The sequence below is a fragment of the Diabrotica virgifera genome, chromosome 4, assembly GCF_917563875.1.
Source record: "Diabrotica virgifera virgifera chromosome 4, PGI_DIABVI_V3a".
Taxonomy (NCBI): domain Eukaryota; kingdom Metazoa; phylum Arthropoda; class Insecta; order Coleoptera; family Chrysomelidae; genus Diabrotica; species Diabrotica virgifera.
Genome location: NC_065446.1, coordinates 237,760,901 through 237,785,960, shown reverse-complemented (window position 1 = coordinate 237,785,960; position 25,060 = coordinate 237,760,901). Strand labels below are relative to the sequence as shown.

The following is a 25,060-nucleotide window of genomic DNA, read 5'->3' as shown; positions in this document are numbered from 1 at the left end:
AAGTATATTTAAAGTATTTTTGTAGACTTCACTTGGTCTATTAAATTTGTCAGTATGTATGAGAAATCTTGTAACCTGTCAAAGCAAAGGGAATATAGCTCAGTGGTAGAGCGTGTAAACCGGAGATCGAGAGGTCCTGGGTTCAAATCTCGGATGATTCATTTTTTTTTAATTTTTGGTATCGTTTTTATAAAAAAAGAATGTGTGTGTACTTTGTACACACGTAAGAAGTTATTCTTCTATTATATAAGTAGGTAATTTCAACGAAGTAAATATACTTAACAGGTTATTTGTATTTTATTTAAATATTAAACTAACTTTCTTATCTACCACTTTCAAAAAAATTTTATTAAAACAACTAAAAATTAAAAAAAATATGAATCGCCCAGGATTGGAACCCGCGACCTTCCGATCTCGGATCTGACGCCCTACCAACTACTCCATCGAGGTCCTTGTGATTGACACGTAAGTTTCGGATATAATTACACAACACGGCCACAAATAGACAGTGTAAAAATGTTATACCTACATAATATTTTATTATTTTACTACAGAGGAACACAAATCCAAAAACACGAAAATTATAATAAATAATACATTTACTAAAAACACTAATATATTCTTTTAATGACTTATTTGCGTGGATACAGATACATACATACCTATCTTGAAAGATTAGCAACGAACTACATACCGTCTGTGTGCGCAGCCGCGCAGATTTATGAAAAATTTTACTCTCAATCGAATCGCGCCTAAAGAAGAATAACTTCAAAAATTTTTAAAAGTGGTAGGTAAGAAAGTTAGTTTAATATACTGTTAAGTATATTTATTTCTTTGAAATTATATAATTGAAGTATAACTTCTTACGTGCGTACACACACATTCTTTTTTTCCTTCTCCCTCATAGTTTATAGTGCCTGCCTCTAATTTTTCCTGATTCTCTTCTAGTTTATCGTATCTCCCTCAATTTTTCCCGGCCCTCCTATTTTCTCTTGAATTGTTGTATCATCTGGAATCCTGTTCCTGATTTCCGTAAATCTGACTGGATTCGGAAGAAGTACAGTCCATAAACAGGGAAGTACCTAGGTTTGCTCCCACGGACGCAAAGGCGAACGAATTTATTAATGGGCCTTATGTTTTCCATGAATCCTTTACTCGCAAAATCTTTTTATGTCATTACCTTTCCCCTTCTGGCAGCACATGGTGAATTTTCTATCGGTTGGCCGTTCTGCGATAAAGTGCTTGGCTGTACAAAATTGGCAGCGAACGGCCATTGCTCCACACGCATGCTCAGTGACTTATCTTACTTCCGGTAACCATTTCGTGTAGATAATCTACTGTACTTTCCTGGAATGGCTATAAAATCTCAGAGTTACCCTAGGACAGAGGTAGATATCCGGCGATAAAACAGGCCTTGAACAGACCAATAATAATTGTCCTTTCCACAGTATATACTTCCATCCCTTCTAAACTATGTACTAAGGGATAACTACCATGTCCCCAGGAGTTTGCATTTACATCTGGCCAATACATTACACTTTCTGTCCCATTTGAATCATAGCATTCAATACCATGGTAAATCTTGTATTTCCTTTTCCTACGCTGTAAAAATGAAATTGTACAATAATGAGAAAGGGGTAAGGCAATAAAAAAACGCACTTAAAAAAAATATATTATGGTACAGAATGTTTATAGCTACAATCTTCAGCTGTATTAAAACAACCCTGAGGATGATTCTTTTGAAACCAACAAGGCTTTGTTCTATACTTTTCTCTAGTTACGTGGGAAGTTGTTGGCTGACGCAACCTGACTGTCCCTTTATCTACTTCGAATATATACCTAAAGTTTTTCATTAAGGTTTGCAATCCACCACACTGTAACTTTAAGGCTTTTAAATCCTCGCTAGATATAATCGTTGCTAAATCTGCGATTTCATAGGTGAGACCTTTGTTCCAGAATTGTCCATCTTTCTTCAATACAAGATCTCCTTCCTTTAGCAAAAAATCGACTATTAAAGAAATTAACCGATCGGTAAGCTCTCTTTTCAGCTGTGTACAGTTTCGAACAGCTTCTACGTTAGATCTAGCTATAAATGTCCTTGCCATTTTAGATTCAATAAAAGGTTGTACCTCTTCAAGAACCTTCACGACTTCTTCATCAGTTGAACAACTGTTTAATCCGACCAAACAAACCTTTTTAGTCGACGGTATTCTCAATTTATCCACATCGACTTGAAACTGGCATTTTTCAAAAATAGCCTCGATATAGGTCAAATAATCTGCGTATGCACTGACTTTAGTGTTCTTCCTTACATACTTTTCACCGCCAAAGTCGTATGGGCAACAAGGGATCACAAAAACGTTTGTTTTTCTTGAACTCTTAAGAGCTATCACTGGTAGCCATGGTGTCAATTCGTCTGAGTGATTGCCGATAAGCCACGTGGCATCGGGAAAAGATGAGTCTGGAGTAACAGTTCCTACCTAAAAAATGGTTGTAGTAAATCAATGATACTTCAAATTTAATGTACAAACACATTCGTTCATTTTTGGAATGTGTGTGTTTAATATTTTTCAAAAATCTATCAAATGGCAGCAAACACGACCCTCCCTCTCGCCACTTCCTGGGATGGGTCCTAGGGTTTGCAGTCTTAAATGGAAAATTGCATTTTTGAAGCCAACCTTTTATAGTGACATTGAATTAACTCAACAAGGGGAGTCCGTTATACAAATAAGTAAACATTTTATTTAATAATTGATGGATTCGACCGTTACTTGATGGAAGTTCATTTTATCTAACAATAAAAAACTGAAAACGTTTGTTTTCTATACTTCCACAAAATTTATTATATCTAAGTGACTACAGCTGTTTCGGCGGCACTCCGCCGAAACAGCTGTAGTCACTTAGATATAATAAATTTTGTGGAAGTATAGAAAACAAACGTTTTCAGTTTTTTATTGTTAGATTTTATTTAATTATAAAACAAAACTATACATCTGTACTAATCTTTAATTTATATCATATCAGTGCGGAATATTTCATATTTTTTATTAGAATATTGGATTATAATGAAATATGTACCGAAATTATTCACCAAAATAATCAATTTTGATGTCTTTATTCAGCGTCTATGCGAGGTTGCTAATTTTTGGTCATAAGTTTCAAACATTTTAAATGATGTACAACTTTTAAGTTTTATGTAAAATTTATTTTTTATTTTACTTATATTGTGACAAAATGGCAGTACTTTCTATTATGGATTATATAAACGATGCGAAACTCATGTTGCCCCCACCCCACCCCAGGTGGTCGGGTGGTGGTCATGTTTGGTGTCATTCGATAGATTTTTGAAAAATAATGAACATCTGTTTTTCAGTTTTTAATTTGAAAGTGTATTTCTCCAGATAATAGACTGCAGTGGCGGCTTGTCCTATGAGGCAGGTGAGGCAGTGCCTCATCAGTATATCAATCGACTATTTAGGTTATTTCGTTGTTTTATAGTCAGTTTTTTAAATATAATTTAGCTTTTTGAAATTTCCTAAATACCTTTATTTTTATGAAAAAAATTAAAATCGGTACGGCCCTGGCTCTTTATCTTTTTATCCGTCTTCCACGTGCCAGTATTATATGCATCTATGCATCATGCATCTCATTCCAACTTTCTCAAATCATTAGAGTTGAAGCTAGCCTCACACCATCTGCAACAGTATGGGACAACGCCAACAGTAAAACCGGCAAAATTTGAAAAATGTGCCACCGATTCTAGGAACAAAATTCATCCATCCTTGAGGCTGGCCTCAGGCTCCGCGGAACGGAATAGGAATAGCCGAACTGAACCGACTACAAGCACCAAGTCGATTGCAGATCACAGCTTTCTATGCATACGCGGTATATACGAATGGTATATTTTAGAAGTTTATGGATATGTATTTAAAACATTGTTCATTTTAAATCATTGTTCATTATCGCCTAATATATTGTTCTAAAGCTATGTCTTTGTGGCATTTATGTAATTTATTATTCTAAATGGGAAATAAGTCACAATTTAACTTAAAAAATGATTTTATTAACGTTTCCACTTCCACATCGGACGTTTACATAAAAAAGTAGTTTTTAAGTGTTTTAAAAATGTTGTAATTTGTGTTTCAGTTAACAGTGGAAGCTGTTTTTAAGTGTTTCTAGAATGTTGTATGTTGTGGTTGTGTTTTTTTGTAAAATGTTTTTGAACATAGTTATTCAAATCAGAGTGAGCAAAAGATTTACGCGAATAATATTGCAACATGATTCCCACAGCCTTAGCTCATTCCCCATATCTTCCATGATTTTTGAAAAAACGCACACTCTTTAGTTATGTAACATTTGAAGTTTTCGATATGGAATTGGAATTCAAAATAACTCTATGCACTGAGGCTGAAAGCATTTGAGTCGATCGTATTCACTGGAAAAGTTTTAGAGAACTAATCGACAGCAAATATTTCTTGAGGATTTTTTGTCCGGAATTCTTTGTGGGGATATTTTGAATAAAAAATTTTTGTAGATTATTTGTTCGGGATTTTTGTCCGGGGATTTTTGTGGGGACTTTTTGTCCGGGGATTATTTGTCTGGGGATTTCTTGTCCAGGGATAATTTGTGAGGATTTTTTGTCCGGGATTATTGGTCCTAGATTAGTCCTAACGTTGTGACGTCACAAAATCGACCTTCCGGCCACTAAAGAGAAGCTAACCATAATATGTAATAAAATTCCTCAGGTGTAGTGTGCCTCACCACCTTTACTATCACGAGCCGCCCCTGATAGACTGTTTCCATAATTTTCCTATACCTAGTATCAAAATAAATCATTTTTTTTAATCCAAATCTGCAATAAAAATGGGGGTTCCTATTTAAAATGTTTAATTTGACCCTTATCTCACCCCAGAGGGTAAAGTGGAAGCTGTTTTTAGTGCCATTCGATAGATTTTTGAAAATATTGAACACATGTTTTTTGAGTCGATCTAAATTTAGCGAAATATTCGACTGTCTCCCTTCTTTTTAAACACCCGGTAGTATCATATTTGTGAAAAATCTATACCCTTAATTAATAAATAATTACGAACCTCTAATCTGGTTTCTTTTGGATATATATCCCACACAGCTCTCTTCCTGATGTCAATACCATAACCTTTAAAACCCTCTTGATTTAATATGTATACTAAAAGACCATTTCCACAGCCACAATCAACAAAGTTGATTTCCTCCTTAGGGTAGTTTTGCCATAAACAAATGAGATAAGCGGATATAGCAATGTCTTCAAAGATGTATTTTTGGGGGTCGGTTTTAGCCTTATCTAACCAGTCCTAAAAATATATTAATTCAATAGCATAAATATAAATGAATGGTAACCATATATTTCAGAAATATTCAACAAATATCGATGCAGTTAGTAGCATGATGTAGAAAAGTTCTTAGGCTACAGAACACAATAGCAAGAACTTGTTATAATGAAAAAAAAATTTAATTTAAAACCAGAATTAGTTTATTAAATAGTTAAAATATTAAAGTATTAATTTCCTGTAAGTAATTGTCCCATCATCTGCAAAAGTTACTAGATATATGCATACTTAAAAAAAAACATTACCTTTAGCAAATCTTTCACGTAAGTTCTTTTCAATCTTTCATATAAGACACAGTATTCATCTAGAGCAACTAATGATAATGATCTTATAGTATTTTTACTACCATCACCTTGTGACCATTTTAGAAGCTTTGGAAACAAGGTCAAAGCTAGCCACTCGGCTTTGCTGGTATCTGCGTCTTCAAAATTCTGAAGATTGAGTCTAAAATTTACAAATAACATCAAAGATAAAATACACTATTTCAAGGATGTTTCATTAATATATGTAAATACGTGTAAAAGACAGCGTAATGATTATTAATGGCGACTAGAGTGAACAAAAGTAAATTTTATAAAATATTCCTATAGATTTTCAAATATTTACAATAATTGAGTCGAGAAATTGGGGCCAATACACTGCTTATCCAATTATAGTCGCATAGCATGATCAGAACGCTCCCAGAAGCTAGTAAAATGACACTGAACATATGCATGTTGGATCAGGGGCGTAGCAAGCGCTTTTTCGTAACAATATGCTAAAAGCTGGAGATATCATAAGCTTATGAAGGACAAGAACTTATCCAGAAATACAAAACTGAAAATATGCAGAGTTGCAATCACACCAGTAGTTACGTACGCAGCTGAGACAATGTGCCTCACGGAAAAAAGATGAAGAAAAATTGAGAATATTCGAAAGGAAAATCCTCAGACGGAGTATTGCCCGATAAGAATATACTGCCCGACATAATGAAGGGAGAAGATATAGTTAGATTTATTAAAGCACAGAGGCTGAGATGGTAGGGACACATAGAGAGAAGGAAAAACGACCTACTGATTAAGATCACCAGATGGCAACCAGAAACTGAAAGACCAAGGGGAAGACCCAGAGAGATGGGAGGACCAGGTCATGAGAGATATCAAAATTCTGGAAGTGAGAAACTGGAGGGAACTATGCACATATCGAAATGAGTGGAAGAAAATTGTAACGAAAGCGAAGTCATACAACAAACTTTGACAACATACAAGTGGAATGCGGAGTGATTCACCGCAATAAGCGAATCAGAGAGCTCTAAGTAAGAGCGGCAAACATTCCACCCGGAATGAAAATCCCTGATGATGATGATGATGATGATGATGATGCTAAAAGCCATATTATGATTAATAAAAAAGAGCACGGAAAATACACTTTTACATCAAACGCCATGTATCGAAACTCCGCTTTTTCTATTTCAGAACATACAGAAATTTCTTGCATGAACTGGTCTACTCTTTCGACACCAATGTGGGATCATAGCAATATAAAGTTGATTTGCTTAGAGCATAGATTCCCAAAGTAGTCCCTATAGACCCCTGGGGTCTATAGGGACTACTCCAGGGTTCGATTCTATGCGATTTAGGTTAAATTATCATATTGTGGGGGCATCAAAATTGTGAATTTATAATATTTACACAAATAAATTAACAAGCTGTACTTTAAAAAAACAAGCTATTAGATACAGGTCATAATTTAAAAAAATACCCCCGTTAAGATAGGCAAAATGCCCTTTACTCCTAGAATTCATTTTTTTTTACTTTTTCATGTTCTATGTTATTAAACAATAAGACAAGTCAATTTTTCAAAAGGTATACGCTTCTTTCGAAAAAAAAATGCATTTGCAAAAATATAAACTAAAAAATGACGTTTTGCGGTAGGAGGAGGGATATATATATATTCGGATTTATAACGTCTTACGACGTTGTCCGACTCCCAAACGCCACTGTATTCTGTCCTGAGTTAGGTTTTCATTTAGATTTCGAGTGCTAATCGCTTTCCTAACTCCCAGATTCCAGCTCTGTGGTGGTCGTCCTCGTTTTTTCTTCTCTGGGGGTTGCCACATCATAGTTTTTTTAGGCAATCTTTCGTCCCCCATTCGGCTCACATGCCCATACCATATGAGCTATTTTCTTTCAATATCCTCAACTATAGTGCCATCTACACCCATTTGTTGTTTTATTACTTCATTCCTTATTCTTTCGGCTCTTGATATTCTCATCGATCTTCTGATGGCATCCATTTCCGTGGCTTCGACCTTTTTCTTATATTTCTCGGTTATTCTCCACGTCTCGGCTCCATAAAGTAGGCTAGTTTTAACCATTGTCTCATATATGTTCCATTTTCTTTTCTTTGATATTTCTTTACTCAATAGAACTCCGTTTAGACATGCTATAGCTCTTCGGGCTTGTATGATTCGATGTTCAATTTCTCGTTCGTCTTTTCCACTACGGTCGAAGATGACGCCCAGGTATTTATATTCGTCACATGGATTTATTTTTTGATTGTCTTCGATATCGAGTTGTTCTGCTTCAGCGCCAATTGAGAGGTATTTTGTCTTTTCTAAATTGATATTTAATCCCCATTTCTGGTATTCTTCAATTAGTTTTCTAAGCATATATTCCATGTCATCTTTGTCATTTGAGATCACCACCTGATCATCTGCAAACTGTAAAGTATATATACAATCCTGATCGTTCAATTGTATACCCATTCCTTTGACTTTCCTTTTCCATTGTTTCAGAGCTGCAGAGATATAAATCTTAAACAAAGTCGGAGAGATACAACATCCCTGTCTGAGACCCTTACGGCCGGTTTCACAATCTGTGGTTAACCCTAGCGGTCAACTAACCTTTACCCACAGTCTAACTGACAGTTGCTGTTTCACAACCACAGATTCAATCATGGTTAGTTGACCGTAAGTTTTGTTTTATTTTTCTTATGTTGGTAGGAAATTATGGACAATGATCACCAGAAATAACATTTTTATGGAAGAATTATCAAATCAGCTGATCAGTCAGATGAGTTTCCATTGATTTTTATTAGGATATATTCAATAAATTGTTATATTTCTTTATGACTATTAATTTGTTGTATATATTTTTTAAGGATTTTATATTTAGTTGTGGAGTTTATTTTGCAGATTAAGGAAAAATAAATGTGTGTATATGTGTGGTATTCAGTCAGACTTGTGGTTGATTTGCATAATCATATTTTTGATGTTGATTCTTGCTACCTTGCTTGCTTTAAAAATTCATATATTTTAACATAGCTCCTATGGGATTAATAAAATTTGATACATGATGGTTGCATCTTAGATTTTGGACCATAAAAATTACTATGCAAAACTTTCTTGAAGTATCTTTTTTTCGTAAAATTAATATTAAAAATGCTTCCCATACGTAGCCAACTAAAGTACACACACTGTATATTACATGCACATTATACATTTTAAGTTTTGTTTAAGAATAATATTTGTTTTAAGGTCTTTCGCCAATATTGTTAAAATTAAATTGTTAATATAAAAACATGTACCTAGCAAGCAAGAGACTATAGTATGTACTTATTAATAATTACCCCAGGAAGCAAATCATTTAAAAATCGAACAATTATTGGCCGCTGAAATGCTAAACGCATTTAAGTACATCATATAAATTCATATCTGTAATTAATAATTTACGTGTATACACTCTGTCCTGTCAATAAAACGAAATTAGGTTAGGATAACCTCTGGTTAAAAGCTTAACCATCACTCCAAGCTCTGGTTAAAAATTCTGTCGGTTAACCACAACTTCGCCGTTGACCTGATATTGTGAAACACATATTTCGGGGTAACTTTTGGTTATCTCTTAACCACAAGTTAACGTCGACTTGTGAAACCGGCCGTTATAGTAACTGCAAATTTTTCAGCTAAGAAGTTTCCGAATTTCATTTGGGAGTTTGAGCCGTAATATAGATCTTTGAGAGCACTAACCAATGTTTGATGTATGTTTGATGTGCCCAGGACTTCCCATAGTTTATTTAGCGGGACTGTGTCATATGCCTTCTCAAGATCTACAAAAGTCATATGTAACTCTCTATTTGTCACAACTTTCTTTTCTATAATTTGTTTAAGACAAAAGATGTTATCTGTACATGAACGACCTGCTCTAAATCCTCCTTGTTCTTCGTCTTCAGACGATTGATAATCTTCCTCTATCAGGTCCCGTAGTATTCGACCATATAGCCGACTCATTGAACTTGTGACCGATATCCCTCTATAGTTTTTACAATTTCTCCTGTCACCTTTTTTATATATTGGAGTCATATATGCTGTTTTCCATTTATCTGGTGTTGGATGGCCATTAATGTATTCGTTAAATATCCCAGTGATCATTCTGTGTAATTTCTCTGAGCCATTCTTTATTAGTTCCGTAGTTACTCCCTCTGGTCCGCTTGCTTTCCCATTCTTCATCCCTGCTATAGCTTTTTGCACTCTGTTGATATCTATGGTAATATGCTCTCCCAGAATTTCGATTCTTGATGAATTCATATCTTCTTTAAATTCGTCTCTGTTCTCATTTAATAGATGTTTGTAATAATGTGTCCAATCCTCGGGATTTATGGGATTTAGAATCACTTTCTCGTTAGTCGGCTTCTTAACAGAGTTTAAAAACTTCCACGCCTCAGTGCATTGTCGTCCTCCAATATAGGATTCTATCTCTCTGCATTTTCTGTCCCACGTCTCATTTTTGGAGGTCATAATTATCTTTCTAGTTTTCTTCTTCATTTCATTATATCGGTCTTTGTCTGCGTCACCTTTTGTACTCGACCATTTATGGTATAATCTTTTCTTTTCTGTTACCGCTTTTTCGACGTCTTCATTCCACCAAAGCTTGTTACTAATTTTATTTTGTTTGATTCCTAAGACCTCCTGTGCTGTTTGATGAATACTTGATGAATACTTGAGGAGGAGGGATGACATGCTAAAATTGTGCTGAGTCTATCTAGATTTTTAAAGACATAAAACGTAAAAAAAATGAAAAAAATTATTCCGGTTATATCGATCCCAAAGATATTATTAACCCCACAAAAAACGCAAAAACCTGAAAAACATGGTTCTGGGGGGTTTAGGGGTCTTTTGCTCAATTTTTAAATGTCCTAAATAACTCAGTAACTTCAAATTATAAAATATATAACATAAAAAACCTTGATTTAATCTATTTTCAAGATCTATAAAATGGGGAAAATCCCCCAAAACTCCTAAAAAACAGTTTTTCGGATTTTTGAAGCTAGCGCACCTTACAGAAAAATCTGAAAAAAATCAGAAATATATTTTTTGATAAAATACACAAAATAAAAAAAATAGCCATCTCTTAAAAAAAGTTACACGCTATTTTCGAAAAAAAAATGCATTTTTACGTTATGTACACTCAATTTACGGGACAATAAAAAGTAGACAAGTTTTGTAAGAGGCTATGTAAATTTTTTGAAATTGATTGAAACCAACAGAACAAAATTAAAAAACCCAAAAAATGACATTTTACGTTTAGGGGTGAGAGGATGGGCTGGTGGGCTAAAATTGCACATAGAACATAAAAAAATTAAAAATTGAATTTGGGGAATAGGGACATTTTGCCAATCTTAACGGGGGTACTTTTTAATCTTAAACCAATTGATTAAATTCTTACCCAAAACATCCATTTTTCCAATTAAATTCATACGGAAAATTAGGTGTTAACATATCTTCAGAATTTTCATAAGCTGTTAAAAATATAGCCGAATTGGTATCTTTATCGAAGATGGCCAATTCTAAAACTCTATGATCAGTACTTCTTCTTGATATTAAAACCTGAACTGATATATAAACTCCACTGAAACTATCAAGAAAGGTTTCTTCATTTAATTTGTCCAACTTAAAGTTTTTATCGTAACACTCAACAAAACTTTTGATAAAATCATCATTTAAACTTTCTTTTGATAATTCTTTCAGTTTTCTTCTTTCGTATAATATACTAGATAGCTTAAATAATTCACTGATATGGCCAAAACTACCTTTGCAATCTATTTTATACAAAGAAATCTTAGTATTGGCTGTCACTAATTTGTTCACTAAATATGGTCGGTTGTGATACAGCAAGACTACTTCCCAAAAAACTGAGACTGGGATCTCTTCACTACTGGTGGCTAATGGTACTGGAAACATTTCGCTCAACTGCTTTTACCTAGGTACTAAAATAAATTTATGTTAAAATAGCATTACTACACACACATTTTTAATTTTACCTTTTTTAGAATCCAGTCTGCGTCTTCATAGGCTCTACTTATGATTTGTTTGATTCTTTCACTATCTTGCTCATTGACATGCTGCTTGTAGCTCTAAAATAAGTAAATTTAGACCAAAAGAGCAGTAATATCTAGATTTATTAAAAGATACAATACGATCTAGTACAGGGGTGGCCAAACTGTGGCTCTTTGAAGGATTATCTGTGGCTCTCAATAAGTGTATCTGAATTACTTTTAATTTTTGTGTTTCAAAATGTCTTAAATTATTGACAACAAATATAAAAGACTAAATGTAACAGCAAGACTTAGAAAAGGAGGCCCCTTATCACCATTGCTATTTAATTTGACCTTAAAGTAAAATATCATCTGAGTTGACACGGCGATTTGCGAATCGAGGATCAAAACTATTTTTGGCCTTTGCTGATGATCTAGGTGCAGTCGCTCATTCTACAAGAGACGTGAGAGAGGTGTTTTCACAACTCGAGGAAGAAACAGGTAGTCTGAGCCTTCGACAAAATGAAGATAAGACGAAATACAGCTAGTAACCAAAAATTCAAGACCAAGAGTTAGCCAGAACATAACTATTAATGACCACAACTTCGAAGTAGTAAAAAAGTTAATACTCCCTATCATCATTATTAAGATCTAAGCTGCTTAAAAGACAATCTAAATTAAGACTGTACATGCCAATTATTCGCCCAATTATTCACATATGAAAGTGAAACATGGACTCTACATCAGCGGAAAATAGGTAAGCTGCTGATATTTGAAAGGCAAGTTCTCAGATCTATTTGGCCCTCAGAGAGATGAATTGACGAGATCAACAGGAGAGTGGAGAAGGCGACGTAATGCTGAATTGGTGACTCTGTATGCTATTGAAAACAACATCCTTAGACATATAAAAGCTAAGATAAGATGGGCAGGTCAAGTGGTAAGATCAGAGGAACACAGAGTGTTAAAGACAGTGTTTTTTGAGAGACGGTATAAGATCAGTAAGTCGTCCTAGAAAAAGATGGTAGGATGATGAAAAATTGAAGTATCCAGAATTAGTAAAGGTAACTTTTAGAATTACATACTTGCATATTTGAAAAAACGATGTGAATTATTTTATTTCAGTTTAAAATTCGTGTAGTCCAAACAGTGAGAGGAAAATTTAATACATTTTTTACACTTTTTAATTAATATGTTTAATTGCGGCTCGCGCAAAATTTCAAATTTTAACCCGGCATTGGTCGCTAGGTAGATTGTTACGCGAGTGGTCGCGCGTGAGATTTTCTCTCACATATCCAACTTTTACCTTTCTTTACAAAATTTTACAAAAAAGATGAGGTTTCATCAATGATAAAGCCATTTGCTTTAAAAAGACACGACGTTTTTCTGTTTTATTATTATTATCTTTATATAAAATGTGACTACTGATGCCGCCAATATTTAACATTAAAAAATATATGGTAGGTGACCATCTACAAATAACCTGTGAAACAGAATATAGGATTTTCATATCATCGACCACATCCACGGCGCCTTTTATTACATCATAAAAGGATATTGTTACAACTTCTTAAAAGTAACTTTATTCAAACTCAAATACAATATAAACTTTAACAAACTGACAACTGTCGACTACTAAATCTGAATTACAACTGAACTATAGAATGTCAAACACATAATGTTTATATAGTTTTCTGACGTTCTAGATGTCACCAGACATTTCTGGGTTATTCCATGACATCCAGAATATTCTCGTACGTGACTACTTCTTCTTTCACGTCGAGGGACTCTTTCTATGTAGGAACAATCTACGGAACTGTCATAACACTGCTCCCTCCTTTATAGTTATTCGCCTCGAATAACTGGTCTATCAGGGTCTGGTTGAAGCCAACAGGGTGGATCAGTTCCATGATATGGGGCTAATCTCTCAATGTGAACTACCTTGGGTTTACTTCTCGCTGAAAACTGGATGCGGTAGACCAGATCATTTATTTTCTTTAAGACGGTGTACGGGCCTTCCCAGTTTCGTTGAAGTTTCGGACAAAGTCCTTTCTTGTGTGTGGGATTGTATAGCCATACTGGATCACCTCTTTCGAAAGTTGTCCCTGTAGCTTGCACATCGAACCTGGACTTGGCTTTATCACTTTGAAGCTTCAAACTTTTACGAGCAAATTCGTGGACTTTTTCCAGTTTTTCTCTTAAGCTTTCTAGGTACGTCAGGGATGAAGGTTCTTCTTCACAGGTAGGCAATTTTCCGAAAATAAGATCTTGAGGAAGCTTCATTTCTCTTCCGGTGATCATCATTGATGGAGAATAACCGGTTGCTTCATGTTCAGAACTTCTGTAGGCTAACAGGAATAGAGGTATTAGGGTATCCCAATCTTCTTGATTATCAGCAACAAACATTGAGAGGTACTGACAAATAGTTCTATTATGTCTTTCGATCATTCCGTCTGATTGTGGGTGGAGAGGCGTAGTTCGAGTTTTCTTAATACCCAAGATTTTCATTAATTCTTGCCATAATTCGGATTCAAAATTTCGTCCCTGATCAGAATGCAACTCTAAAGGAACTCCATGTCTTGATACGACGTGTGTTATGAATGCTTCTGCTACAGTCGTCGCTTCTTGATTAGGAAGAGGTGCAATTTCAGGCCATTTTGAAAAATAATCCATTGCAACCATTAAGTACTTGTTACCTCTCTCTGTCGTTGGAAGTGGACCGAGAATATCAACTGCAAGTCGTTCAAAAGGCTCTCCGGAAAGATATTGTGCCATTTTACCACGACTTCTTGTTCTAGGGCCTTTCCTACCGTTACATAAGTCGCATTTCTTACACCATTCTTCTACATCTCAGCGACAATTGATCCAATAAAATCTGTCTCGAACCCTGGCCAGTGTTCTTTTTACCCCAAAATGTCCTCCAGACAGGCTGCTATGAAGTTCTTGCAACACACTTTTAATGTGTGATTTTGGCAGTACCACTTGTTGAACTATACGTACTCCATCGGGACTTTCCCACTTCCGATATAATAGACCATTCGAAAGATGCAAAGATTCCCATTGAGCCCAGTACGCCTTTATAATTCGACTATATTTAGATATTTCCTGCCAAAGAGGTCTTACTCCATTTCTAAGCCATTCTCGTATGACTCTTAAGTCATTATCTTTCTTTTGACTCTTCTTAATGTTTTCCAGGGAAGTCTGATCATTATCTTCTTCCTGTTCAACCGTGGTCATGCAGAGACTTACTTCTTCAGTTACGCTCTCTTTTTCTTCAAGTCTTTTACAGTACTGGCATTGTCGTTCTAAACAGGGTCGCCTAGAAAGAATATCGGCATTGTTATGGAGACGCCCTTTTCGATGTACTATGTCGAAGTTATACTGTTGGAGTCTCTCTATCCATCGAGCCACTTGTCCTTCTGGCTTTTTAAAATTCATTAGCCACTGCAAAGCGCTATGGTCTGTTCTGATTGTAAAATTTCTGTTATAAAGGAAGGTATGAAAGTGTTCTAGGGCTTTTATAATAGCTAGGAGCTCTTTTCTGGTAACGCAATAATTCTTTTCTGCCTTTCCTATGGTTTTACTAAAATATGCAATAACTTTTTCTTCACCTTCCTGTTCTTGTGATAAAACAGCGCCAATACCATGCTGAGATGCGTCACAATCCAACAGAAATTTTCCATCTTCTCGTGGATAGGCTAGGATAGGTGCTGTTGTAAGTAGTTTTTTTAAATCTACGAAGGCATTTTGACAATCCGGTGTCCAGTCAAATTCAATGTTGTTTTCGGTTAGTCGATAAAGAGGCTTAGCGATGCGGCCAAAATCTTTTATGAATTTTCGGTAATATGAACAGAGTCCAAGAAAACTTCTAATTTCTTTTTTATTTCCTGGTTTAGGCCAATCTTTAATAACTGAAATCTTCTCTGGATCAGTTTTAATTCCATCTGCTGAAACGATATGTCCTAGATAGTACGCTTCTCTTTGAAATAGTGAACATTTCTTATAATTAAGCTTTAAGTTGGCATTTCGCAGTCTTTCAAATACCTCGCTTAAGTTTTTCAGATGTTCATCAAAGGTTTTGGACATAATCATTATATCATCAAGATATACTAGACATGTTTTCCAAGTAAGTCCTCTTAAAACCATTTCCATCAGGCGTTCAAACGTAGCTGGAGCATTACAGAGACCAAATGGTAGAACCTGAAACCTGTAGAGACCACGGCCAGTTGAAAAAGCTGTTTTGTCTCGATCATCAGGATGTACTTCTACTTGCCAGTAGCCACTTTTTAAATCTAGAGTCGAAAACCATTTAGCACCTGATAAAGTGTTTAGTGTATCATCTATTCGTGGCAATGGATAACTGTCCTTTTGTGTAACATGGTTTAATCTTCTGTAGTCTACACAAAAACGAGTAGATCCGTCTTTCTTAGTTACTAAGACTACTGGTGAACACCAGGGGCCCGAAGCTTCTTCGATGATATCGGAATTTATCATGTCTTGTATTATGTTTTCAACTTCTTTTTGTCTAGCAAACGGTAATCTGCGTGGGGCTTGACGAATTGGTCTTGCATCTCCAGTATCGATTCTATGTTGAACTAGACTAGTACGCCCTGTAGATTTCTCGGATTCAAAAATGTCGTAGTTTTCATTAATAAATTCATTAGCTTTTTCTACTTCTTCAGTTGTTAAGTGATCAACATTTTTGATCAGTTCTTTCGCCAGGTTAGCGTCAACTTGGTAACTTAAAGCTGTATTATTTTTCAAATACTTTTCGCACTTGATTATTTTTTTTATTGGCGTACAGAGTGCTATTTGTTGTTCTTTCTTCAACTTAAAAGGCTTTTTGGACAAATTAGCAACCCTTACTGGAATTATCTCATCTACATTCACGAGGCATCTGGCTATCAAGATTCCGTCATTAACAAGTTCCTCGCTTTCAACAACGCCGAAATGTAAACCTTCAGGTTTTTGACTCAGTCTCGCCAGGACTATACTTTCAGAATTTTGAGGAATTTCTGTATCTTCACTAACTATAACTCTTACTTGAGGTGTAGACTCTTCAAAATTTAGGACTATTTCTTCATTTTCAATAAACAAAATTTTATTTTGAAGATCTATGATAAATTTGTTTTGCATAATGTCCATTCCAAGAATGCATTCATCTTTAATATCGGCTACAAGAAATATGTGTTTTATCAAGGTGTTGCCAATCTTTATGGTCGCCGTTACTTCTCCATGAATTGGAATAGTTTGACCTGAAGCTGTTTCAAGAACTAAGTTTGTTTTACATGGCTGTAGTTTTCTGTTCAGAAGTTCTTTGCGAACAAAAGATCTTGTTGCACCGGTATCAATAAGAAAAGTGCATTTTTGATTGTCAACGTAGCCCTTAAGTAATAAGTTCTGTTCATTTTTGTTGAAAGTATAACTGCGAATTTGGGGGCTTTTATTAGATTCAGCCGACGCCCGCCCCTTAGTGTCGACTTTTATTCGTTTCCCTGGCTATTGTTTGAATATCTGTGGTCAGTTGTAGGAGATCGACTTCTTACATACCTATCTCTACTAATATTTCTAGTAGGACTATATGATGGGCTTCTGGATGTCGATCTAGGCGACCTTCTGACATCATTATTGTATTCTTCTTTTCTCGCTTGGGATCCACTTCTACAATTGACCTGCAAATGTCCAATTCTTCCGCAGTTAAAACATCTTCTGTTTTGATTTTGAGCTTTTTGTTGATTTTGTTGAAGATTTTGGAGTATGTTCAACATCTGGGACAAAATAGGTTGTTGATTATCTGTGGTAGGGACTTGTTCATCTTCTCGAAATCTTATTTCTTTTAATCTTGGGCGAGATCTTGAAATACTTTTAGCCGCTTCAAACTCCTGGGCTGAAACTAGTGCTCCATTTAGCGTTTTGTGGTGTTGTAATCGGAGAGCCTGTTGCATTTCGATATCATGTAGTCCGTCTATGAATGCCTGTATACCGATTTGTTCAAGAAAATCTTTAGGTGCCTGAGGGTATGCCAAATGTAGTAATCTTTTAATATCAGCTTCAAATTCTTGTAGGCTCTCGTTATGTTTTTGATACCGAACTTTAAGCTGACTTTGAAAAACCTGCTTCAGATGTTGTTGGCCATATCTTGTTTCTAAAGCTTGAACAAGTGAGTCATAACTAGGTGAATCCTGAGGAAGAAATTGAAGGACGGTTGCTGCCTGACCTCGAAGCGACACCACCAAGGAAGCTGCCATTTCTCTTTCAGTCCAGCCATTTGCTTTAGCTGCAGCTTCAAATTGGAAACGATAAGTTTCCCACGCTGTTTGGCCATCAAACGTGGGTGGTTTTAAAATTTTGCTACTTCTAATTATGCCTGGATCAACGATGGAAGAGGAAAGGGCTGTTTGTTCGGATTCGATATTAGTAACTGAAACAATATGAGATAAAGAAGCTTGGGTATTAATTTTGTTTGCTAACTCTACTATTTGTTTTTCTAAACTATATTTCAAATCGTTTTGTTGCTGCTTTAAATCGTTTTGTTGCTGTTCTATTTTATTTTCTAAATGATTTTGTTGTTGGTCTATTTTGTTTTCTAAATAATTTTGTTGTTGTTCTATTTTATTATCTAAACAGTTTTGTTTTTCTTCTAATATATCTATTTTATTAGTAATTCGACTTACCTCTAACTGAAAATGCTCGTGAATTTGGGACAAACTATTCATAATTTCTACCTCTGCTTGTCTACGCCTCTCCTCCTCTTCTTTTCTAAGTTTTTTATCTTCCTCTTTCTCTTCTTGCCTACGTTTCTCTTCATTTTCTTTCTCTTCTTGCCTACGCTTCTCTTCATTTTCTTTCTCTTCTTGCCTACGTTTCTCTTCATTTTCTTTCTCTTCTTGCCTACGTTTCTCTTCATTTTCTTTCATTTTTAAAAACCATGCTGGTGGTCCGGATGTATCCATTTCCTTCTCAACTTTAGATGATCTGGTATTTACCATAAACAATTCTCAATATCTTCTTCAATATCTCTTAAATCCCACCGCTGTCACCAATGTTACAACTTCTTGAAAGTAACTTTATTCAAACTCAAATACAATATAAACTTTAACAAACTGACAACTGTCGACTACTAAATCTGAATTACAACTGAACTATAGAATGTCAAACACATAATGTTTATATAGTTTTCTGACGTTCTAGATGTCACCAGACATTTCTGGGTTATTCCATGACATCCAGAATATTCTCGTACGTGACTACTTCTTCTTTCACGTCGAGGGACTCTTTCTATGTAGGAACAATCTACGGAACTGTCATAACAATATTATTTTAGGTTTAAAGGGGAAAAATAAAATTAATTTTTATACACAGTTGGTGACGCCGGTGGTCGCTTGATGAGAGAATCTCTCACATGAAGCGCACTGACTCAACAATATGGTGATACTAAGTAAACTAAGTCACTAGCTGTGCGGATGAGTCTATTAGATTGTCGAGGGAGGATAGTTAGGAGACTAGGAGGAACTACAGCACGTATAATTTCCCAGAAAAAAAGTTGTGCGCAATTTTCTGAAACCGTGAAAGAAAATCTCATATAGCGACCACTGGTGGGTTAAAAAATGGCTCGGACTATCAAGGAGCTTGGCCACCCCTGATCTAGTACTTTTAAATCTTTTTTTCTTTTCTTCTTCTTAGCCTTAGCCTATCATCCATTTTTGGACACAGGGCCCTTCTAACTTCTTCCGTAGATCTCTATCCTGAGCAACTCACTTCCAATTTGTTCTACCTATTCTCTTTATGTCATCTACCCATCTATTCTGTGGTCTTCCTCTTGGTTCTCTACCTTTGTAAGGTCTCAAATGTTGTATTGTGGTGTTCCAACATTGGTCTTATTGTTTAATCTTTCAATGACCAACCTTTTTTATTACACGGATGACCAACGGGGGTCAAAAATGAGCCCCTGGCAAAAATTACATTTGACAAAAAAATAAAGTTGTTTTAACCTTTAACTACACGCGCTGGCGTACTTTGTACGCCAGATATAAGAATTCTACTGGAAATATATTTAAAAATTTAATTTTTGACCTTGCTTATTTTTCTAACCTATCACTGGAATGTGCTTTACAATTTGGTTTTAGTTTCGTTATAATCGGCGTTCTGGAAAGATCGTAATTTACATTTTATTATTTGTTGTTTCCGGTGGTGGACAATATACCCCAGGATTATATTACTATAAGTCGTAATATAAGTACATATTTTAATTGTTTTTTAGTCATTATGGCAAAAAATATATTTTTCTTTGTAAACAATACTTCTTCTCCTGTAAAAAATCACATTTAAAAAAATTTTTTATTAGTAATTTTATTTATCATGGAATCCATTTATTCCATGATTCCAGTTATAAATCCTAATTGGCTTATAGACCAGAGTAGAAAAATAAAAACGGGAAAAAAATCAATACAGGTATTTGAAGATGCTAAATCGTAGGGAGGATATAGTTAATTAAAAATACATACAGAGGTACTCGTAAATCGACCTCATTTTTTTATAAAAAAATGCCAAAGTCAGAAAATATTGTTTTTTGCCTATAACATTTTTAGTATCATATTTACAGCAAAATTTGTGTTATGAAAGTTGTGTATCACAAAAAAACATTTAATTTGAATTTTTACAAGTTAAAATCCATCAAGAATTAACCGAGATAATTGCAAAAAACCGCGTTTTTTGCACTATTTTGGAAATGTTAATAACTTTTACCAAATAGGTTGTAAGGAACTTATTGTACCTTGATCATGAGGTAATTAAGTGCCTTTATTAGTTTACAAAATCTCAAGAAGATCTGTTTGTTAGTTTACAAGTTATGTTAAATGTTTATCCCAGACATCGAATGTTTAAACAATCATTGTTGCCCAAGGAGTGTTTTCAGAGCTTTTTGGCGAAGTGCAATGACTACTTAAAGACTCAAAGTACTAGGAAAGTTAAAAAAAATAATATATTTGTTTTTTAAATGTTGTTAAACAAGTCGATAAAAAAAATGGTCAGTTTTTCCTTATAAACAAATAGAATATCTTTGCCATTTTTTCTGATAAATAATTATAATTGGTTGTGTCAAAAAGCTGGTAAAAAAATGCACTTTAAAATTAAAAAAAAAACTTTCTAGGACCAATAATAGCCAAGTTATACTTTTTTTTTTGAAAAATCACATCTCTATTATTTATAAATATTAAAAGTTGAAATTTTTACAGCATGGTAAAAAATATCTATATTTTATATGACAATTGATAAGTACGGAATATCTTCTATTTAAAACGAGTAATAACCCTTTAAAATCAAGTTACTCACGCTGACTGAGCTGGGACCGTGTGATATGGAAGAATGTCTGAGTTCAGTTTCTCTAGTCGAGATTTTGCTATAGAAAGTTCAATTTGGAGCGCTTGAAAATTAGAGCTAATATCTCAGCTTCCAGAATACGTACAGCCTTCAATTTTTTTTTAAATTGGGGTAACTCGACGAAAGAATAACAACTAGCTAATTTTCATTGACCGGAAAAATCGGAAAATTCTGGAAAATGGATTTTTTTATTCAACATTCATTTACAACGTTAACACTAATATATTTTGATAAATATTTTCATAAAATATTATAAATTTGTGAATAAATATTAAAATATAATTATAGCATGTATATATTTATTTACGAGTATATAGAGGGTTGTTCATTTTATTCGCCTCAGTGTCTGTACGGAAAACGACTTGATTTAAAAAAATTCTTCATAGAAATATACAAAGCCATTAACACTACAATCTAAAAATAATATGAATTATACAGGGTGCTTCAAAAAAGAGTGGTATGTCAAAGATATATATTTTTATGGAACACCCTACACCTGATGAAATTTTTGAATTGCTCTTAAACAATATGCTAGCTGCTAACTAGACTAAACCTAAGTACAGGGTGTTTTAATTTATTTAAATTTTTAGAAAAATGGAAAATTTTAGAAAAAAATAAATATTTAGGAATCTAAGAATCGGTGACAAATTTTTTCTTGGATCTTCATAATAGACTATTTAGCATATTTAAACAGATGTTTATTGTAACAAAATTTATAATTACTTAATCGTACATTTTTAGATTTAAAAACTAATTGGAAACAAAAACATTCTCAAATTAAAAAAAAATGTATATGTATAGATTATAATTATTGATCTTCGTTAATTCTACACAGTTTGTGTACAGATTTATTAATTTCTTCAACATTATCCCTAATTTTTTTAGACAAATCTTCTTCAACTTCACTTTTGTCATCTATAATAACTGTCAAAAGGTTGTAGCTTTTTTTCGTCAGTATCATCTTTGCAATTTATGCACAGCTCGGTACAATTGATTTATTTTAAGAAATTATGGATAATGTGGAAGAAATTACTGTAGTTATTAATTGCAATGTAAAATATAGATGTCTATTATGATTTTTTGCAAATTTCGACTCTTAATATTTATAAACAATACAGATATGATTTTTCAAAAAAAAAATATACCTTGGGTATTATTGGTCATAGAAAGTTTATTTTTAGTTTTTAATGTGTGTTTTTTTACCACTTTTCTGATACAACTAATTATAATTATTTGTCGTGAAAAATAACAAAGTTATTCTAATTGTTTATAAGGAAAAAACTCACTATTTATTAAACGACTTGTTTAAGAACATTTAAATAATAAATGTATCGTTTTTTTTTTAATTTCTTAGTAGTTTGAGTCTTTAAAAACTCATTTTACTTTGCTAAAAAGCTCTGAAAATACTCCATGGGCAACAATAGATGTTTAAACATTCAATGTTTTGGATAAACAATTAACGTAACTCGTAAACTAACAAAACGATCTTCTTGATACTTTGCACTCTAATAAAGGCACATAATAACCTCATAATTAAGGTGCAATATGTTCCTTAGGGCATATTTAGTAAAAGTTATTAACATTTACAAAATAGTGCAAAAAATGTGGTTTTTTGCAATTATCTCGGTTAACTATTTATCAATTTTAACTAATAAAACTGAAAATTAATCGTTTTTTTATGATACACAACTTTCATAATACAACTTTTGCTGTAAACATGATACAAAAAATGCTACAGGCAAAAAACAATATTTTCTGACTTTAGCCTTTGTTTATAAAAAACTGAGGTTGATTTGCGAGTACCTCTGTATGTATTTTTAATTAACTATGTCCCCCCTACGATTTAGCACCTTCAAATACCTGTATTGATTTTTACCCTGAAATCGCTCATTTTTATTTATCTGCCCTGGCGTATTACTGAAAAGGAACTCCAAGTATTCACTGATGCCGAATAAGGTTTATAACAAACAACTAAGTGCATTTTTTCAAAAAAAATTAAACAAATCCGCTGTTTATAAGTGTATTTTCTTGTGGCGTACAAAGTACGCCAAGCGTGTAGTTATGTTATAACTTGATGCGCGGGTAGTTAAAGGTTAAGAAATCAAATAAATAATGTATTCATAATTTTAAGGTCAGTATTGTATAAATCAAGGTTAATAAACATTAGTAAAACACATTTTTAATTCTAACTGAACAAAAACATGAAAAATCATTTTGAACTTAGAACTAAAGAAATTTGAAAATATATTGCATTTTAATATGTCGCTACAGGTTTATCAAACATTTTTTTAATGTTGGAATGTGTCTTGCAGACAAAATGTTTGCATTTATTTCATTTCGGTGTGAATTTTCTGTCAAATAGTCGGTTGCAAATATATCAGCCACGTTTCTTAAGATTTTCCGTTGGCTCTGCATTTTCAAAATCATCTGAAAATTTTGTTAATAACATATTATAATATATGGCTGTTTGGATGTGTTTATGTATATATACTTTGCTGCAGTCAGGATTGTATAAAGGGTGTAACTATCTTGAGGGCCAAATCTTGAGGAAAAGATTTTTTTTAGTAGTCTTCATATTTATCTATGTACAGGGCAAATGCATTTATACCACTTTGTTAATAAAATTGAAAAAATTTCACATAATATAACATCGTATTTACAATTTAAAACGGTATTTACTTAATATAAAATTGGTACATGGAAGGCCAAGTCTTTGATCCCGAATTCAGAAAATATTTTTTATTCCTGAAATATGGCGATATTACAAAATATGAGGGTATCTAGAATGATTATAAGCTCAGATAAAAAAATAATGAGTTAAAAAATTGAAAATATTTCTGAATTTATTAAAGCAAAACATACATTGGGGTCAAAATTGACCCCTCTTGGTCATCCGAAGGTTGACAGTGTGGCCTGCGAAGCTCCATTTGAGTTTGGTACCTTTTGTTGTAATATCCTTGACTTTTGTTTTTGGTCTTACCCAGTTGTTCTTCTTTTTACCTCACAGTCGCATACTTAACATTACATTTAACTTATAATTATGCATTTTGTAGGTCAACAGGACCTCAATTTTTGACCCTTTGCTTCGTTATCGATCATTCGCTATCTGTACACTAAACAGGACCTCGATTTTTGACTCTTCGCTTCGTTATCGATCATTCGCTATCTGTACACTGTACATGTACAGATACGAAGTGAATACGTTTGATAAAGAAGCGAACGGTCAAAAATCGGGGTCCAGATACGAAGCGAATACCTTTGATAATGAAGCAAAGGGTCAAAAATCGAGGTCCAGAGCCTCGATTTTTGACCCTTCGCTTCGTTATCGAACGTATTTACTCCGTATCTGTTTAGTGTACAGATAGCGAATGATCGATAAGGAAGGGAAGGGTCAAAAACCGAGGTCCTGATTGTTATAAACACATTTGGTCACATTTACCCCCTTTTTGTGTAATATTATTACTAGACTCTCGTTCCAGTCTTAGGGATTTTTATTACTTTTAAATAATTTTGTTTATTTAAAGTACTTACTTGACGAATCATAAATTGATAATGCTCTCGGGGGCCACTAGGTAACTTTCTACACTGTCGTATTAAATATTTGTATAACTCTTTAGGACTGTTATTAGTCGATGTTGAAAATTTTCGAACAATTCCAGCCATAAATGAAAAATTAATTTATGTTATTGTTAAAATGTGAGGTTATGCTCGTTCAGCAAAAGCGAAAATAATAAAAAGTAGAAGAAATAGTGGAAAATTTTGGAAACTCCATTAGCGGACATGAATGTATTTGGAAGGGTCAGAAAATCTTTTAATTATTTATTGCACACATTTAATTTTTGTGAATTCTGTTTTTATTTTCCATAATGAATTTACGATCCTTTGCCTATATTAATCTAACCAAAAATTAGAAAAACGCGTATCGAATTAAATAAAACAAATTCCGATTAAGATTAAAATGAATTTTGCAAATCAAGCGAATTTGAAATTGAACTTGTTGCGCTGCGGCTGTGGGACAATCAACTGAA

General features: G+C 33.8%; 1 protein-coding gene across 1 annotated transcript; it reads right to left on the bottom strand.

Annotated features, from left to right (window-relative positions):
* Positions 1-1,656: 1,656 nt before the first annotated feature.
* Positions 1,657-24,955, bottom strand: LOC126883346 (probable tRNA (uracil-O(2)-)-methyltransferase). Its single transcript, XM_050648798.1, has 6 exons — positions 24,564-24,955; positions 11,664-11,756; positions 11,069-11,609; positions 5,612-5,810; positions 5,091-5,330; positions 1,657-2,480 (listed from the first exon to the last, which is right to left on the bottom strand). Exons 3-6 carry the CDS (start codon positions 11,581-11,583, stop codon positions 1,674-1,676), a joined length of 1,761 nt encoding a protein of 586 aa, XP_050504755.1. The 5' UTR covers positions 11,584-11,609; positions 11,664-11,756; positions 24,564-24,955; the 3' UTR covers positions 1,657-1,673.
* Between the last annotated feature and the right edge of the window lie 105 nt (positions 24,956-25,060).

What these genes read in the sequence shown, in the direction of transcription:
- LOC126883346 (XM_050648798.1), bottom strand. Translation starts at nt 11,583, where the DNA reads ATGTTTCCAGTACCATTAGCCACCAGTAGTGAAGAGATCCCAGTCTCA. An exon ending in TGGAAAAATGGATGTTTTGG is followed by an intron (nt 5,811 to 11,068) that starts GTAAGAATTTAA and finishes TGTAAATTTTAG; the next exon opens with ACTCAATCTTCAGAATTTTG. An exon ending in ACGTGAAAGATTTGCTAAAG is followed by an intron (nt 5,331 to 5,611) that starts GTAATGTTTTTT and finishes ATATATTTTTAG; the next exon opens with GACTGGTTAGATAAGGCTAA.